The following is a 19,987-nucleotide window of genomic DNA, read 5'->3' on the forward strand; positions in this document are numbered from 1 at the left end:
ATTGCCATTACTTGCCCAGAGAATACTAATGCAATCTGGGGTTCCTTGCTATAAATAACACGCAGCCAATGCACATGGCTGGGGAACATGTTGCCTTTTTTTTTTTTTTTTCACTGTCAAAATGAAATAAATAATAAATGAAATAAAAAGTGATCCAAAAGAAAAAAAAAAAAAAAAGAAAAAGATGGTTTGGAAACAGGAAAAAGCTGTAAGCCCGAATTGGATGAGATTTGCAGCCTGTTGCTAGTAATGATCATTTATGGATGCGGAAACTTTCAATCCTCCAAACTAACAAAGCTCCCCTTTGGGAGAAAAACAAACAAAGAATACTCCATAAAATGGTAAATATTGCTCCGATACAATGAGGAGTTTTCTTGGAAAACCTAGGAAAAACAGCATTAGCATCCACCTCCTGCCACTGACTTGGCAGGCGGGCGCAGGCTTGGCAGGGGACCCTCACCCCAGGTGTGAAAATTGTGAAAACAAGTGAGAGGAGGGAGAGGGGCTGCAGCAGCGGCACCTGGGGACTGATCACAGCAGCGGTGGCACCTGCAGTCGCAGGCTGCTCTGCGACCTGCTTTGTGTCCCTGGCGCCTCTCGTGCTCCGGACACGTTAAATAGGAGCCTGGACACGTTGCTGAGAGCTGGGTGCCCACTAGGTGCAGGGATGCGCTGCTGCAGGGGCAGAGACTGCCTCAAAGCACTTGCTGCCTTAACCTTGATTTTTTTTTCTGCAGTGCACAGCCTCTACAGGCTGGAAATGCTTTTGTTTTCATCAAGTTTTTTTTTAATCTTCCCTTTCTATTCCTTTTTTTTTATTCCTTATGTGGAGCACAGTAAACACAGACTCTGGAAGATAGAAATGCCCTTGGATTCCTGTTTATCCCCCTTCCTGTTAATGCAGATGGGGGCATCTCTGAGATCCCGACCAGGGGCCAGGACGATGCTCCCCTGTGCCATTACTGGCACCATGGGAGTTGGTGCCTTTACAGCATCCAGGCTCACAGCTCCTCAATTCCCTCTGTGCCGCTTCATAAACACCTCCGAAATACATCTCTAAAATGGAATAACTCTGCCGGGGTCCCGCCAGTCCCCTTGGGCCTCAGGTTTTATTGTCACTACATCAGGATTTTAGCAGCAGGTCCTACTGCCCAGTGAGCCGAGGCACCTGGTGCATGTGCAGTGGATGCTCGGGGACCCAGGATGGGGCAAAATGACACCTTCCTGAGTGGGCAGCGCCACAGGTGGGATGTTTTGCAGCTAATCCAGCAGGAAGCCTCCCCTGGGAGCATCTTCTCCTTCCTCTCATCTCCCTCCTCCAACTCAGAAAGCTCAGGCTCTCCCTTGCTTCCACCTTAGTGGCATTTCAGCTGGCAGAGGGCCACGAGCTGGGCTGAAAGGACCACCCAGGTCCATCAGGTCCTAGGTGTCCCATCTCCATCGGAATTAGCTCCGAATTAGCTCCGATCCAGCCCCGCAGGGTGCTGGCAGCGGCGCCCTCGCGTTCCCACCGCGCGGACAACGTCCCGACGCGGCCGCCCGGCTCGCGCGCCGCCCTCCCGGGGGCTCCCCGCTTACCGCTTGCCATTCGCCGTGGTGCCAGCGGTACGCGGGGCAGGCGGCCACGCGGCAGGGCTGCTCGCCCGCGGGCCGGCGCGCAGGGTCGCAGGCGGCGTCGCGGGGGCCGCCGTGGCAGCGCACGGGCCGCCGCCGCACTCCTCGCCCGCAGGACGCCGAGCACTGCAAGAGGGACAGCGCGTGAGCGGCGGCACGGGGCGCTCGGCACCGCGGGACGCTCCCGACCCCGCTCCCACGCCAAGGAAGAACCAGGTTTGCACAGGCGGGATGCAGAGTGCACAAATCCCTGGGATTAGCTGCGTTCTCCAGGCAGCCGGCTCCAAAGCAAGGGCAATTCGGAATATTCCCAGTGCTGCACATAGACCTTGAGGAAAAGCAAGCTTGGATTACACAGGAGAGGGGCTGCTGCAACGATGAGCTGAAGGTACGATACGACACCCCCAGTTTTCTGTTTGCATTTCCCTAAACACACAGTGCACAAGTCAGGACTAACCGCAGGGCTAGGGAAGTAAACGTCTCTTAAATGAAGTACTCTTTTTCATGATTCCTTCCTCATACTGTTGGCATCCTTCTCCCTACTTTTACACAGGGAGAAAAACCTGGATTCTGCTAAATTATCGCCTACACCGCAGTGCTTTTAATGGCTTGTTTTTCTCCTTTTGCTCAATATTTTCTCCTATTGCACACTATGATAAGTTTAGTGGTGCTTAGTTTGGCTCTGCTATGGGTTCTGTCTTGCAAGATCATAAAATACTCTGCAGATGCAGAAGAAAAAAAGCTTGTGCTTAGAAAAGACGGTGGGAAAAATCAGAAGGCATGAACTCAACACACAGCTAACACGAGCACCCCTTTGCTGACCGAACAATTAATACACGCAACCTCATTAATGCGGGAGGAACCAGGAAAATATAGCCAATTATTGCAGTACCTATCAAAGCAAGTGCTGTTAAGGCAAGGGATTAAGTGGCGCGTAATGGGGAAGCAATTCTCTTCTGGCTACTCCTGCAAAGCGTTCCTCCGTAACGCTCCGCTTGCTCCGCTATCCGAACGCACCCTCCAGCCACGCAGAACCACGGAAAAGCTGGCTGCAAACACGCTCCTGGCTGCAGGTATTTCGGCTCTAGGGGTATTTAGAAACTGTCTTTTTTTTTTTTTTTTTTGTGGCATATAACTTGGAAAAGCAGCGGGGACATTTCTGCCGTGGGTGATGCAAAGGCTTCTCGTCCGCTGCTGCGATGGATTGCGACGCTCGTCCCGAGCGTCCCGCCAGGGATGGATAAACCAAATAACGCACAGCGACGTGCCGGAGCGGTCGCTGCGGGGCACGCGCTGCTCTCAGCGCTTCTCGCTTTGCACCCAGCGCCCGTCCACGCGGGCTGCGGCGCGCAGGGACAGCCGGCCGCGGCGCGGGGACAGCAGCAGGGCCAGGGGGAAGGACAGCGACGGGGACGCGAAACGCCCTCGGCAGCAAGGATGCTCTCCCGGGAGGGGATCGCAGGTGCGTGCGCTGGGGAGCTCAGGGATGCGCGGGGCTTTTGGGGACGCGTCGTAGTGACCGGGAGAAATAACTCACAGCCCAGACCCCAGTCCTAGGGAATAGGCTGGGGATGAGCACAGCCCTGGGGCCGCTGGGGCTGAATTGGTGTTGCAAGGATATTGCAATACCAAACCCCTTGTAAGGCAAAAAATTGGCCAAGCTTTGGCGAAACCTAGCAAGCCAAGGCCGCAGGATTCTTCCCAGCACATCCAGATTGGGATCTCGGGTCTGCTCTGCTAGGAAGACTCCAGATCTGTACACCAGCACTGCTGGGCTTATGTCTGGGTTCAAACTAATAGGACTGTGCTGGACGACAGCGGCAAGGACGTTTCATCCTGATGGTTTTATTCCATCATGCTGTTCGGGCAGCTTCTCTCTGTCTTGTAGAAATGCAACTAGTTGGGACCGCTGAGCATCCAAAACACAAAGCTATTCAGCTCAGCAAGGGGGGAGACTCTAATATGTCCCTCTATGGGATCCCATGAGGCCCACCAGTCTGTTTGCCCCTTCTGTGGGTCCTATATATTTTTTTAGGACCACTCCTTTCTCTACCAGGAAAGTCAATCCTGGAACTGCAGCATGTGAACTCAGCTATGGAGAAGTGCTACCGTATAGAAACACAAGGCTAGATTTTGGTCTCGAACTGAAATGAGTAAATATCAGAGAGCAGAATAAATATTAGTATTTTTACTACATGAAAGGTAAATGACCGTAATTGATACCACTTAAGAGACACAAACACATTAAATCTGACATTTCAGTGCAGACGTAAGCATGTTTAAAGCCTGTGGAGAAAAACCTTCCCTCTTCGCTCCTGATTAATGCAAATATTCCAAGTGCTTTGCCATCGGAAGATGGATCCATAGCAATCTAGGAAAGAATTACCCAGACGCCGAATGCTGAACGTGCAGAGAGCAAAGCAGCAGGGTCGGCTCTGCCGATCGGAGCGGCCGCAGCTCCAAACGCTGCCTATTCTTAGCCCCTTCATTACCACACAAATATTCTTTAATTGCCTCGTCACAAAAGATTACCCTGGGCCATAAATCACCTCATCCTCCTATTAACTTCGGCTTCTCTCTCCCCGCGCACAAAATTACTTCCAATCATGTGGTGGAACACTCTGAATTTTAAAACACCTATTTTTATCAATTAAAATTAGCATATTTTAAGCAATCGACAGACCATTACGTTATTATGGTTAGAATTAGTAGCTGTAAAAAAAATTGCTTTCGGGAGTACTCACTTTAAATAAGGAGCAAATTGGATATGACAAGACTATTTAATGGCCTCGGGTTTCTTTTCATTTTCCCAGTGTGGCTTCTTATATAAAATTAAGGTTTTGGTCCTGAAGGTTATAAAAAAGGACCTTAAATTTCAATACAGGTGCAGTCCTGCTCAGTTCAGCAGGGCTACGTGGGTGCTCCTGGGTTCTCGGATAGGACTTAACCCACCTAAACTCCACAGGGAAAGCCACACTTATCCCATTACACATGGAAAGGCAAATACTGCTATCCTACGAATTCTAAGGTAAGAGTAAAGACAAATGCAAGTGTGAAAATAATAACAAAACATCAATGAGTTTATTGTCTCTTTTGGTATTTGACATTTAACAAAAGTATGATGTTCTAGTCCTAATATTTATGTGTGTGCATGAGGATTTGCTAATGGTTTATGTTTTAGGGAATTGCATACAGTGAGAACTGGGGAATTGTATCTTAATTTGGAAGACAGGCTGCAAGGGAACATGATGTTTTACAACTTAACAGTTCATTTAGTCTGGGATTTTCAGTAATTCTGCTGATTACCACGCTATTGAGGTAGAGGGAAAATTGAGATTCAGAGCTAAAAATGTGATGCAGAAGATTCAAGGTGCTGACAATTCTATCACTTTCAGAAAAACAAGGGTTCAAGACATGCTCTCAGCAAACAAGATGCTTAATAACTGCGAGCACTTTCACATTTCCAGCAGCCTCTGCTCCAAATATCAAAGTGTCTGACTTTTTAATGAAGCAAATTAAGTGATGAGCTTGTTGAGAAACAAAAGGTAGCGAAAAGCATTTTTAATGAGTAACTCTGATTGTTCTGTAGGCTTTCCCAAGAAGCTGATAATAAAATTAACTTCAGTTTTCTCAAAACTAAGGATTTTATCTGAGATGTGATATATTTAAATGGTAACAATATTACAAAGATGAATAATAGTAGATTTTCTTTAATGTTATGTACTAATGGGTTTTCTAGCAAAATCTAAAAGTCCACAGCAAGGAATTTGCTGTCAACTGGACACTAAAAGCATAGGTTTCCATGTTCTCAGCTGGTTCAAATCAGTGCTGCTTCACTGCGGTCCGTGAAGCTACACTGTTTTACACCACCTGAGGATCTGGCCCAGAACATTTACCCTTGAAAAATTCAAGAGGACAGAAGCGAGGGGAAAAGCAGTTTCTAACCAGTCTGACAGATGAGGAATATCAAATGATGCAAAAGTGCGTCTCACCTGTCCCCAATCTCCCGTTTTCCACTTCGGACATCTGCCCCCTCTGCATTTCTTTTGCACATTGGGTTTAGCAAGGTGCTTGCAATAATCTTCTTCTACATGCCTCCCTTCCTTTGACAAACAGTACACAGCTCGGTGCTTTTGACCCCTTCCACAGGAGACAGAACACTGCAAATATAAAGTAACAAGAATCAGCTTTCAGACAGGGCCGTCTACATTGATACACACAGGCCAGGACTACATAGGGAATTTTGCTCCAACTGGACCAAAAGGGCCATCACTGGGTGCCCCGTCAGCCCCCACAGAGCTTGAGGGGGCAAAAAGGGGCAGAACTGAACACACCGAACATGTTCCCATTGCGTTTTGGACCACTTTCTTGGTCAAAATCCCTCCAAAATGCCAATATTGTTATAAAGCAGCTGGCATCCAGCAGGACTGGCAGGGTTTAGGGCACAGGTCCTAGAACTGCTCGGGTGGTTTCAAAGGGGCAGCGCCAGCTCACAGGGATCAAGGCAGGAACCCTGAGCATCTTTAAGGAGAACTTGAAAGGGACCATTTCCCTTCACCTCAGTACAGAGGGAGGCCAGGAGCTGGCAAATCGGGAGGGTACAGCATGATATACACCTTCAAGAGGGAAATAACCGCACAGAGGACAAGGCAGAGGAGAAAAATAAGGGCTTTCCATGTGCACGGTTTTAAAACTCATGTCTGTTTTATTCCGCAGCAAAAGCTGCAGACCCTTTTTCTTTTTTTACTAAACAAAGACGGAAACCAGGACATGCTCACCCGTAAGATTTATGCGTTTTGAAAACGACTCGGAAGAAGGCAAGAAGGCAGAGCACGAAGAATGAAAGCAGAAAGCAAATCAGCAGGTATGTTAGCTGCAAGCTTTGTAGTGAAGCAACTAATTTGAACCTCCCTCTGCAGGTTCACTGAACTTTCTCAAATGTGACCACTTCTGGCATGCAAACCCCAAGCAACTTCACTTTGATTTCAGATTAGTCTCCTCCAAAAGATTTAGGAATCAAAGGGGCCCGGAATCACGACAAGAATTTAATATGACAGTTTCTTGTTGAACAAGCCTCTTACTCAGCATGATGCACCCAGGGACTGTTTCAATTTCTTCATTACAATGTTATGCAAGTCATTACATGCTGCATCACCAGCATCCTGGTTTAATTCGTGGGCACAAACAGCATTTCAGCCATCTCTCAATATAAATGCTCTGCTTTCTTTTCAGAACGGTGGAGACGATGCTCCTTGCTCCTTTTTGGAGTCACTCCATCCATAGATTTGCTAAGAAATAAATTACAGGCCAGAGTCTTCCCAGGCTCTGAATACAGTTGGAACCTAACAAAATACAGATTATATATGCAGCAGCTCTGCAAGATCCATTACACTCCAAATTGGCACGTGCATTGACAGCTGTGATTATTTTAAATTACAGCACTACTTCCAAATCATTCATCCCCTATGGTGTTAAGAGGTACACAAAGAAACACTGAGAGCGCAATAACTCGTTCCAAAGGCTTACAAAAGGAGGAGTTTAGACAAACGTGGCAAGAAAAGGATATAACTCATAAGGCTGTTGATGCTGAAAAGTATGTATAAGCAATGTCCTGAAAAAGGCATTTTTCCTATTGTAAAAGCGCTCGTGGAGCCACAAAGCCAGCCAACTTCCCTGAAAATCAATGGGATTAAAAGGCCATTCGTTAGGTGCCTGGCCCAGCGCAGATCTGGCCGTGGGAGCCCGACCCTGCTCCGCATCCGCATGGATGCTGGATGCCTGGTGCGCTCCCGAGACCCCGCGGTGCATCCGGGAAGATGCACTCTGGGCAAAGGTGGGAGAAGGGCACCTGCAATTTCTCAGCATGTTCAGCTTACCGGGCAGTGAATGTCAGCAGCAAGACAGAGATGTCAAATCCTACCAAACCCAGTTAAAAACTACTATTTCCCTCCATCTTTGGACTAGACACTAACACTGATACGTTTCACGTGAACTGACCAGCAGTAAATGCTCTCCAGATGGTTTGGCACCACTGTCTCTACAGCTAAAGGGACACACAGGGTGGCAGGCGCGCAGTGGCGCACGTTGCGTCCATGGCATCATTGGACTAATTTCCATAATACTGAGATATAATTCTCAAGATGCTGCAATCAATCATTTTTATGCCTGTCTTTAATACAAATTAAAGATGGGCAGCTGTGCCTTTTTGGATCCAAAACATCCATTTGCTTTCACATACATGTGAGTTATGGGCTCATTTGCACTGACAGAGAAGGGAGGTTGAATAATTCTAACGCAACCAATTATTAGAGACTGAAAATTCCTTTACAAAGAGTCTACTCCATAACTGCCTTTTAATTCTTCGCAGGTATTTTCATCTTCTGTTTGGCAGGCAGAAATTAAGCATGTGTAAGCCACATGCAGAAAACAGCTTAATAGAGCACTCCATCTCTGTGCCACGTGACTTAGGGAAGCAATACACCTAGCTGCTCCAGTTGGCCTAATCATTTATTTTTGACCCTGGAAGAACTTTGCATTTCATTAACCAAACTCTTTTCATCACTGGAAATGCTGCAGCCTCTCAGGGTAGCTATCAATAACGATGCCATGGTGAGGTAAGCTTTGACCTTGGCTTCTTTAAAGCATTTGAAAAGCAGAGACAAAAACACTCCTTTCAGAGGTTTCTTTCTTTCTTTCTTCGGTTCCTTTTCTTTTTTTTTTTTTTTTTCTTTTTTTTTTCCTCCCCTGTAGAAAGTACTTCAAAGGACTGGGGATGGCGGGTGCCTCCCTGTGGAATAGCAGCCTCATCCTAGGATCTTTGAAGTCAACAGAAAGACTCCTACTGGTTTCAATCATCTTGAGATCCAGCCCCGAGGGTGCAAGCCAAGGTACCGTGCTGGTATTTTTGCCTCCCAGCTTCCCAGGGTTAAGGATCCCATAGATGCAGACATGTCCAACACCAGCCTGCCCCAAACGCTGGGCAATGTTGCTCTGCAACGCTCCTTCCAGCCTATGGAAAGGGATGTGGCCCTGCAACAGCCACTGCAACGCCGGGATGAACCCTATGGGTTCTCCTTGCAGAGATGGGGACAAGGTGGGGGTGTCGTGGGGCAAGTTGAGGCCACGCATGGCACTGGTGCTGCATTAAACCTGCATGTGAGTGGCTGGAAAAGGCTGGACGCTGCTCATGCCTCATGCTTTACATGCAGAATAAGGACTTCCCTAAGAGCACCTGAGTGCAGAGTTAAGGGAATTGCATTTATTGCACAACTGGGTTTGTTAAAGTGCCACGGATTGGCAAGTTGCTTGCTTACATGCAACAAAAAGTTTAAGTAAATCTGACGAAAAAAGTGTTCTCTGCTTCCAGGGAGGCCAGAACATGATGGTAAATGTATCCTGCAATGCCATGCTCTCTTCCCACCTAGCAAGCTTGTGCTTTCATGTCCACAGGAACTCAGTCTCTGAAAGGCCAAGGATGAGGAAGACTATTCTATTTTACCTGACAAATGTGAGCTGTTTCAGCACAGCCTCCCTAGCACTCATGTGCTGATGATGAAGGTTCATCTCCTTGATCAAGACTTTGCTAAAGCAGCAAGGTTGTGACCTGATCCCAAAGCTCCTCCCAGGGTAGCAAACTGTCCATGGGAATCTAGGCAAATTTTCTGCTAAAAGAGAAATTTTCCAAAAAATGCCGTCACGCCACTTCTCCAGGCCTACGGTTTGGGAGGTATTCAAGATAACGAATGCAAGCTGTGGCAATCACCAAGCAAATTTCCTGAGATAAGTGCAACTCTGATATCTCACAAAAGGCAGGGGAGGGAAATTAGCCTAAAAACATCTTTATCAGATTCTGCCAGGGGCAACTTTTTGAAAGGAAATTAAAATCAACCCTTGTAGGCTGAGATTTCCATGCATTGAGGGTTATATTAGAAGGGAGCACTTGTTCGCTCTTCCCAACCGCCCGAACCGGAGCGCGCAAACGCTCGACGGAGAAAACCGAGGGAGAGGAGGGAGCCCCGCGATGCCGCTCCTCACTCCCATGTCCCCATTGCATTGGGGCTGTGCTCCTGGATGTCTTTTTGGCATCTGCAAGCACGAATCTGCATTTCAGCATCCTATTAGCACACAACCCTCTCCTGCTCTAACTTAAGCCCTCTTATCGGACGCTGGTAGCTTTGAAACCGCAGCCCTTTGACATCGCCCCTCCGGAGCCAAGATAAGAGCCAAGCGCTTCTTGCTGCTTAAACACATCTGAGTCGTTGCACGTTATCCAGCAACAAGTGCTCTCTCTGTGGCACTCGAACACGAATGCCGTCGGCTTCAAAGCTGCAAGGCAGTGCAGCTCTGGCCTGATATTTTGCACGTATGCATGAACAGCCTCCCTCCTACTTGTCCGTTTGCAAGGCGGAGAAATAAAACAACCTTCACCTTCCCACCACTGAGGCCAGCTGGAGCAACTGCCGAATGAGCAGGAATGATGCTTAGCGACAGGTAAAGAAGAGAAATTTCTTTAAAAAAGGGGTTCAACCTAATTTGCTCCAGCAGCAGAAAGCTGATGTGCCCGGAGCCAGCTTTCCCAGACAGCAGAGACTGTCCCAGAAAAGAAGGACTCAGTTGGGCAAAAGCTCTGCTAACTCTTCCAAGATTTAGGGTCCCGAGAGCTGAAGTCAATGGAATGGTTTTCTTTCAGCTTGGAGACATCACAGAATAAATGGGAGGAAAACAGGTAAGTGGAGCAAGAGGAGAAACCTCACACCCCTTCTATTGCTTCTATCTGCTCCAAAACACCTTCTCCACCTCCCTAACTGCCCATGGGGCCCTTGCATGTGGATCCTGCCTGAAAAGCTGCATCTCAGCTGGCACAACCTATTCAACTTCTTAAAAAAAAAAAAAAAAAAAAAAAAAAAAAAAAAAAAAACCAACAACAACGAAAAAACACACACATAGAAAGAAATAGCACCAGGTAGTGATCACAGGTCTCCCCGGGGAGGGAAGTATTGGATACCATTTCCTCAAATTAGCAGGAAATGCGTGAGCTACTCAATGAAGCCAATATGATGGGATGCAGAAGAGACTGATGAAATCTATTTTCCATGCTGTGGCACTTTTTTAAAAAACAGCAATTGAAGCAGCAAGCTGCCTAGGCAAACTGACACTTCATTTCTTTTTTCTTTCTTATTTTTTTTAAAGCGAACAGTTGTATTATAATAGCATTTAGAAGCCCCCCATTTCTCCATGCTAGCTGATGGGATATACCCAACAAGCCAGCCCCGTTTCACAGGTGAGCATCACACCAGGTGTTTGCAGCAGCACAGAGCTTCTTGCTGCTCCCTGGCTTTATAAAACAAGTCTTGGCTTCATTCCGCAGTGATCAGACACTGCTCGCCTGCCTGTGTACAGGCTTAGGCATTAGAAGCATTTTCACACATGCTGCTGGCTCGCTTGCCTTCCCTGCGAGCTAGTAAAAAGCAAAACATGAATCGCACATTAAGGCCTTTGGAAGGAGATGCACGATGCTGTTTTTTCTTAATGACTGCCCCATCAGTCACTGTGCAAGTCAGAGGTGCAGCGAGTGCCACTGTGCTTGGTGTCCCTCATCAACACATGCTCCTGTTGCTAAATACGAGGTTTGGAAAGGACATGGAATCAAAACAGCAGCTATGGTTGTAGTTTGGGGCATACGCTGTAAATTCAGAACATGAGACACACGCAGGCTTCTCAGCTCGGGGAACTTCTTGGAGAGGCTAAACTCCACAGCTCATCCTTGAAGGCAAGTTGCTGCCCTAATGTGCTTCCTGCAGCCTAACACTTATTTCAATTACCGCACAGAAAGCTAGTGCTTTGGGAAACAAATATTCCCAGCTATCGCGGGTTTATTCATGGCTTTATTTTTTCATGTGTGCGTACGTGTATCGGGTCCACAAAGTCACCAGCCACCAAGGCCCAACCATGACAAGCCGACTGAACCAACTACCCTCCCGCGGTGCCCTAACAGTGCTGTATGAGCACCAGAAAGTCACCATTGCACAGAAAAAATGCATGAAAAGGGAAGCATAAAAAAATCTGAAGTAGACTAAATGTAGCTAAACAGTCACTACACTTCCCAGTGCTACCTGTGTGCCTGGGACTCCTGCTCCCTGTGGGATATCCCTGCCAGAGCACTCAGGGTCACTGCAACGCTGCTGGGATCTGCTGGTGAGGCTGGGATGGCCCCTTTGGCAGGAGGAAGGCAAGTGCTCCTGTAGTACATTAGGATGGATGCTATAGGATATAAAAGTGGGTAAGAAACAGCAAGGAATAATGATGCACTGACAGGGAACATAATTGAAGAGCTTTGGAAATGATGCATCATTTGGGGGTGGGAGGGAGGAGAAAGGTATCAAGGGACACGAAAGCACCTTCCCAAGGCAAGCCCTGCTCCAGCCAGCTCCATCTCCAACAGGAGCAATGGGACATCCCGGCCATCCCCTTCCCCAGCACCCAGCCTTGCACTAGAGAGGTTAGAGGGGATGCTCCTGCCCCGTCCTTTCCACTTCTCCATCTAACATTGTAGCAAATGGGAGATGGCAGAACTGAGAGCAAAATATATATAGTTCCCCTTATTTAAGGAGAAATAACAGAAGTAATGAAGGACCTCGTGATGACAGGAAAACACAGTAAAAATGAAAACAGGAATTGGGGATTACACAGGAGCAGCAGAGGATGAAGTGATACTTTGCTGCCTATGTAGCAGCTTTCCTCTGGGCTTTCTGAATCCAAAGCAGCTCCACACTAATAGCAGGGTGGCTCTTGAGCAGGGCACATGAGTACCTGAGCACCACTGTTTTTACCCACCTGTAACTGTGCTAGAGCCACTAGACCCAGCGGGAGAGGTGGCCACAGTGCTATGGGATGAGGAAACTCAACCGGGACAGCATCAGTCCCTGCTCTCCCAATGGACTGACCAATGGAGCGAGCCATGGAAAGCAGTAACCCCGACTAAATTTAGCCTTTGGGATGAGTGCCAAGGACACAAGGAGAAGCAGAAAAGGCAGGCGGCCAGACTGCTGGCGTCACGGTGCACATGGGGAGACGCGGCGTTTCGAGGGCCGTGGGCAATGGCCTCCAGGCACGGTCGGGATCGGTGACACACGCAGCGAAGGGATTCTGCTTTAAACAAAAGCAGAGCGCTCGGAGCTGTCACGGGCCTTTTCCTGATGTGGGAACTACAGCCAACAAGTTCTCTGCATTTTATCAGCGTGCCGAACTGGCAGATCCTGGAGCCATTGGCTCCGACTAATCCTGGAGAGAAAACAGGCAGCAAACCCAGGGGACCAAACAGCTCTCAGACGGGGAGACAGCTTTCAGACAGGCAGGAGTAGGCAAAAGTTCTCATTTTGCTCTACATCCGCTTTGCCACGGCCCCCGCTGCTGCGGGAGTCTCTACAGACACAACAGTGTGTTTTGGGGGAGAGCACTTTGCAAGCAATAGGTCAGGAGGTTGAGAGGATGAAGTGCAAATAAACCTGAACTTCCCATCGACACGAATTTTGAGACGGCGATTCCTGAGCGCCAGCACGATTCCTACCTTGTCCCTGGAGTGACATTGCCGTTATCTGTGTCCCTGCACCAACAGGGCCAGCCGAGAGCCTGGCAAGGACCTTGGCTACCGACCCTATCACCTTCCAGCTCTGGCTAACGGGGTACAGCATCACCATCCGAAACCAAAACTGAATTCACACCAACATCCATAAGATACAGCTTGCGGTTTAGCAAACTAATACTCCAATGTTTTTACCTCAGGCTTCCATTTCTCTGCTGTTAGATCAAAAAGCCCTCAGTGAATAAGATATTGGCATTTCTGCTTATTTGATTTATTGCTAAAATTGATAAGCTTGATACCAAGGAGTAGTAAGTATTCAGCAAAGCACAGTAGAGATTATTTTTAAAATTAGAATCTAACAAACCAACCTAATACTGTCCACAGGTCAAACTCAAATGATTACTAACCCGATGCAATGAAATCCAAACGACTCACCCGACCGAACCAGGACACTCCTGTGAGATACAACTGCTTTACGTTAGCTGTATATATTTTCCCATTAGGAAAGCACAAGAAACCCACAAGTCATTCATTGTAGCAGGATACAGCCATATGTTGTGGTAAACCCTATACCACCATTATTTCTCTTAAAAAAAAATACAGACTTATTCTCAAGCTGTTTTCTTTCTTTCTTTCTTTACACTTAGAACAAACAATTTGATTTCCAGACATAAACACCCAGCTGTTAGAACTGACACATTCCTGATAAAAACATGTCTAGGAATCACACAGCAGCAAGCGTGGGTTGCAAAGGCCAGGGCACCCGCCTAGAGATCCATGTCTCAGCTACAGCAGATCCCATTAGCTTAAATGATGTATATATATATATACTGGAAGGGGAGGAGATGCCCTACAGCATTCCAGCTCCTTTCCTCATATCTGTGATCCAGAAGAAACACCACCTGGCTTCAGGGAGAACTCTCAAGCAGAGGGGACAGTTTTTCCTCAAAGGCCGTGAAAACTTCTCTGCCATTAACTTAATACAAACACAATTTTGTGCAGACTACTGTAAGGAGTGGATTTACCCTTGGTGGCCATTTCCCTCCCCCTCAAAAACGCGGCGCAATTTCCTTTTGTTATTTCAGAGTCTGTAAATGTGTCTTTGCCTGTTCACATTGCAAGGCACTCAGAGAAGAAAAAACACTCTCTGTACCCCAGTGACACTCTCTGCATGTTTTCTAAAGCAATATTTTAATTAAAAAAAAAACAGCTAAGGTCGATCACGTGGCTTACAATTCTCCAGTGTTTAAATACATGTTCTTAAAGAAGCAAGGAAATAAAAGGTATCGCCTTCTTTTAGTCCTCTTTGAACATACATTATAATGACAATGCATCTCACCAGTCTCCTGTTATGAGATTATCATTTACACTCAGAACCTGTTCATTCCTTTAATTCTCTCTTTAAAACCCAGATAAAACCAGTCAGATAAAACCACTTGTTTACTGTATCAAATTGCAGGGGAATTTTGCCTAAGGACTGAGTGTTGGACTCCCTGTGCTATAATTTGTATGTATTTTACGGTATTAATTTCCACCAAACTTGTGTGAAGCTGAGCCAATCAGATGCTTGCAAGAAATTAGTTAACCAAACTTCACAATCCATACACTTTTAACTGCATTTGTTTAATTGCCGAGAAAGACAGTTTCTATTGGAGAACAAAGCAAATAAAAGTGAATCAAAAGATGGAACATTGCAGCACCATTGCAGAAACTTGAGTCAAAATTAGCAGAACTAAGGATACCAAAAGAGACAAGAAATCATTATACAACTTCCTTTATGATTACATTCTACTCGTCTTTAATTTTCGCTCTTCAACATTAACATTAAACATTGTAAATGTAGGCAATATTTATATAAAATTAAATAACAATATTGGAAAAATAAATACACTTTTACATAAATATATAAATCCATACTGCTGAAAAGTTTCAGCTAATACTATACTCTTGTTTCAAAAGTGACCAAAAAAAATATGGTAGTGACACTCCATCTGAACTGATGAAGTACGGAGAGCTACAGAGCAATGTTTGCAGTCAAGGGCAGAGCTAAAGCAAATCAGGTGATACCACGGTTAAAAAAGAAAAATAGAAAAAAGAAAAACAAAAAAATTGGGCTTTACTACCTACAGTAGTAGCACGAGGTAGACGTATACGTAGTGTATTTTGTAGGAGGGACGTGAAGCCCCGCTCCCCTATTGACCCCGTAGATACCAGCCCCAGTGGCTGCTTTGGTGGCTTTGGTGGCAGGGGAGATGCCGACGGCTGCGGGACACCAAAACGCAACGTACCTCGGCCCAGGCCTTTGCTTCTCGCACGTGTTCCAGCATCGGTAATAAGGGGGAGCAGCAACTTTTGGTTGGTAACTCTGGGACGAAAGCAACTGCACGGCTTGCTAGTTCTGCTTAGCTCAGCTCACTTGTTTTTAGCACCAGCTATCAGCATGCAAGTGATACGTTAGCACCTCGAATGAAATATGTCACATCACTGTCCCTTGTCCTGGTGAAGCACCGTGTGAACACTAGTTTCAGCAGTTTTATGGCTGAGGTATGATGAAAATCTGGAGAAATGTTACCAAAAGCATCCACAGAAACTAGAGGGAAGTTGCAGGCTAGCAAGATGACTCCTCCAACCAAAACTTTTAAGTCCAATATATTACAAATAGGCCTCTTTTCATCAATACTCATAAAGTGCTTTTGAGTCAAATTCTTTTTTTTTTTCTTTTTTTAAAAAATCTCCTTTAACTACTTTATAACAAAATATACACTCAAGCTCAACATTTACTTGAAGGCCACTTCAAAAACAGCACATCCCATCCAAGGAGCAAGTCAGAGCCACAGGGTGCAACACCCCAGCCTGGATCTCCCATTCCTGGCCTGACAGCAGCACCGCATCCCTGCTCCAGGATGGGAAAACGTTCACGGTTTTAAGTCTTCCTACACCCTGCTGATCCCTTGCTGATTTGATGATGTCTAAAGCAGCAGCTGGAGATCAAGTCAGACACAAACAGTCCAGAACCGAAGAAATGCATGAAAACGGCTCACCAGTGCCTCTGCATGGTACAATCCCCTTGTGTTTTACATGGGAATAGAAATACAGCACGGATGTCCACGGGCATGTATTTCTATATAAATGTCTGGGTGGGAACACACCCTCACCCCTATACATATTTGTACATGCTTGTGAGTTAATGCAATTTACTACAAATTTCCCCCGTCGCCTTGTTTTTTGGAAAAGACATGCATGTAAACCAGTAGGCGTGCAGTGCAGCATTACCATTAAGTATTGGTACGCCTTAACTTCAGTTGACAGGTACTGCTTAAATGCCAGCTTTAGATCCATATGCAAAGAACTCAGTCGGAGCCAGAGTCGTAACGCACAGCGCTTGCACAGTGTCATAACGCGGCCAAAGTTGGTTACGTAGCAGAAAGCGCCTTTTAAATTAAAGGACTGGAGCTCCCCTAACGTAAAGCCCTTCCTGAACAGGCGTTATTCTGAACACATTGTCAAGAATCCTCTTTAAGTGCAGTTTTTAAGACATGAAGCATTAGCACCTCGTTTTGAAGCAAGTTAAAAATCGGTTGTTATGGAACATCCAAAAACGGTTCACAAAGAGAAAGAGTTTATGGCCGTACCGAGCTCCAAGGACCAGCGCTCCAGGCAGCATCTCTAGGACAGTCCTGCACATTGCACTGCTCTCTGTCTGGTGGCTTGTCGAGGATCTCACAGCTCAGATCCGTAAACCTCTCCCCGTTCGGGCGCTGACACACCACAAGCCGCGTTCTCGTCCCGGCCCCGCATGGCTTTGTGCACTGCAGGTTGGCACAGGACACCAGAATTACAATTTGGACAGCTAAATAACTGCCTACTGGCAGCTCTGTGCACTAGCACTTCAGCAGACCCACTGGTTTTAGCCCCCTGCAGACCAGACAGGTCCCCCCCAAAGAGCCCATGCGCCTCCGACATCCCACCCGCCACTCCTGTTCATCACTTCCCAGTTACTGGTACTGCTTGACAGCAATATTGGCCAGCCCAGCACAACATCAGAGGTTACTGTCTGTAACTTCTCCGATAACTTTTCTGAAGGGAGAGGTGTTTTTAATAAAAAGGCCTTCAGTTAAAATAGACTTCTTTTAAAATAAACTTTTGTAGAATTTTCTTTTGCCCAGAAATAACTTTTTCCCCCATGATAAACAGAACCAGAACCACCATCAAGTCATTGCTAGGGTTCCCTCATTCAGTAAAAGCTGCTGCAGTCTTTCCAAGGAGCATCACCCAAATTCCCTGCCCCCTTTTCTCCCATTTTTCAGCCCCTCACCATTGAATTTCCCCCCGGTGCCAGGAGAAGGGGCTCAGGCCGCGCTCACCTCTCCCCAGTTGCCGTAAGCCCACTGCGGGCAGGGCCCGGACTCGCAGGAGCGCTGCTCGGCGGGCTTGGCTTTCTCGTCGCAGTCGCTCGCCGTGTATCCGTTCTCATCCTGGCACACCACGACCCGCCGCTGGAAGCCCCCCGCGCACGTGCTGGAGCACTGCAAGACACAATCATAGAATGCTTAAGGTTGGAAGGGACCTCTAGAGATCATCTAGTCTAACGCTCTGCACATGCAGGGTCACCTAAAGCACGTGGCACAGGACTGCATCAAAGTGGCTTTGGAAGATTTCCAGAGAAGGAGATTCCACAACCTCTCTGGGCAGCCTGTTCCAGTGCTCTGTCACCCTCACTGTTAAAATTTTTTTCCTTAAGTTCCTGTGGAAGTTTTGGTGCTTCAGTTTGTGGCCATTACCTCTAGTGCTGTCGGTGGCCACCACTGAAAAGAGACCAGCACCATCCTCTGCACTCCCTCCCTTGAGGTACTTATAGACACTGATTAGATCCCCTCTCAGCCTTCTCTTTTCCAGGCTGAACAGGCCCAGCTCCCTCAGCCTCTCCTCATAGGGCAGATGTTCCAGGTCCCTGATCATCCCTGTGACACAAGCAGGCGCCCTGAGCCTTGCGGTGTCACGGCGCGGTCTCACGAGCTCCCTCCTTACCTCGCGCAGTGACATTAAAAAAAAAAAAGCCAAAGTTTGCCCAGAAAGGAATAAAAGAGATAAAAACAAAGTGGGGGCACTCACAGCACCCCAGGGGCCGATGCGCCACTGATTGCCCCCTGGGACATGCGCGCGGTTTCGGTTGGCGCTGCCACCCGGCTGCAGCTTGAGACGATGGTCCGGGTAGAGGAAAGGGTGGATGGGCCTGCCGTAATCATGGCTGTTTGGGTGACAAGGAGACACGGAGCAGTCTTGCTCGGTGGCGGGCAGGTCATCCGCGTCGCATTCGCTTCTGTCCACCAGCTGGTCACTGTAATTGATGCAGATCACTTGTCGCGTTGCCTTACCTTGACCACAAGTCACTGAGCACTGCGTTACAGTGGGGAAAAAGGAGACACGGTCACATTTCCAGCTTTAGAAAACACCCACACAGTTATTGCTAATACAGAGCAGCTAAAAACCTCCATTTCCCCCCTTCTAAACATGCGAACATAACAGGCTGCTGGAACCCTTTTCCAGCACCGAGGTCTACACAGCTCTGTGCTGGGGAGCACGATGCTTACGGAGCTCCACTCCAAGGCCTTCCACTGCCCGCACGGCGTCACGGTGCACATCTCCGTGGCCGACGGCTTCGGGAGGTGGGAGCAAGCCGACTCGTCGGCCACCGAGCCCTGGTCGTCACGACAGCTGACGTATCGCATCCTGGTGCCTTTCCCGCACGTTGCCGAGCACTAGGAAAGAGAGACGGGCAAGTCCGCTAGGAAGTTGCTTGTTATGCATTGCAAGGGTGGGGGAGTACAAAGCTGGTCAAACGCACTTAAAAATAGCACACTGTCTACTGGAAAATAATCCTGAGAGCATTACAGCACACACTTACTGGTGTCCAGGATCCAAATCGCCACTGCGTCCTGTGAACGCCCGATATGGATCTCTTGGCCTCGGGACTATTTGGATGGGGAGGACACGCTGCTATTTCACAGTCCTGTAAAGGAAATACATGAGGTTAAGAAGGAAGACAAAGCAGAGCATGAAAACTTTGCAGATGTTTCAGGTAAGCCAGCTCCTTGGTCTAATTCTGAACAACGCCTTGAAAAGCTGCAACCTGCATGCTGGTCTTTTGTGTTTTGGCCAGCTTGCTCCTTGCATCCTCACAGGGAGCCAGAAAACTGGCTGCTAATACATCCAAGGGCTACATGTGCAGGACTTCAGTGGTCTTTTAGCTTCCTAGAAATGCTAAAATGAAAGGTTTTTGGGACAGGCTCTCCTGTTCAGCATGGATGCAGTGCCTAACTGGAGGGTTTTGGTCCAGTCTGGATCTCAACAGAGACATAGCAATATCAGTGATGAATAGCTGTAACTTTACTCCATGAGCCAACAAATATTTTTTGCCAAAAAGGGGAAATTTATACTGATCTCCACTGCAAAGGCTCCTTCCTGACAAGCGGAATAAACGATTGCCACATTATCATCATTTTACTTATACTGCATATGTGCACTCTGAACAACAGTTGATGACAAGTGGGCTTGTTACCCTTGACTATAGCACAGTGGGTCTCCATACATGGGAAAAACAGCCCTTTCTGAAATGTCATGGCCTTAGTTAAACTCTGAAGTCATGCAGGACCAAAGCTGAGCACAGCATCACCACTACGATTTCCCTAGATGATAGATAGATGATAATAGTCTGTTTTTTTAACTCTTTCAGACACCATGAGACATGCAGGCTCACAAGGGAAATTTACACCTGCAGGGAGTTTGCTTTCA

The 19,987-nt window shown here is 47.3% G+C and overlaps 1 protein-coding gene across 1 annotated transcript in view; it reads right to left on the reverse strand.

Annotated features, from left to right (window-relative positions):
- Window positions 1–19,987, reverse strand: part of ADAMTS9 (ADAM metallopeptidase with thrombospondin type 1 motif 9) — a 68,030-nt gene that overhangs the window by 10,767 nt on the left and 37,276 nt on the right. Inside the window, exons 24-30 of the mRNA XM_088528284.1 lie at window positions 19,101–19,205; window positions 18,787–18,954; window positions 18,308–18,592; window positions 17,560–17,721; window positions 16,828–17,004; window positions 5,607–5,774; window positions 1,579–1,740 (exon numbers count right to left, since the gene is read on the reverse strand). Of these exons, the coding sequence (XP_088384410.1) occupies window positions 1,579–1,740; window positions 5,607–5,774; window positions 16,828–17,004; window positions 17,560–17,721; window positions 18,308–18,592; window positions 18,787–18,954; window positions 19,101–19,205 (1,227 nt within the window). The remainder of the gene's footprint in view (window positions 1–1,578; window positions 1,741–5,606; window positions 5,775–16,827; window positions 17,005–17,559; window positions 17,722–18,307; window positions 18,593–18,786; window positions 18,955–19,100; window positions 19,206–19,987) is intronic.

Source organism: Tinamus guttatus, unplaced genomic scaffold, assembly GCF_059628265.1.
Source record: "Tinamus guttatus ecotype Peru unplaced genomic scaffold, ASM5962826v1 Tinamus_guttatus_pri_ptg000307l, whole genome shotgun sequence".
Taxonomy (NCBI): domain Eukaryota; kingdom Metazoa; phylum Chordata; class Aves; order Tinamiformes; family Tinamidae; genus Tinamus; species Tinamus guttatus.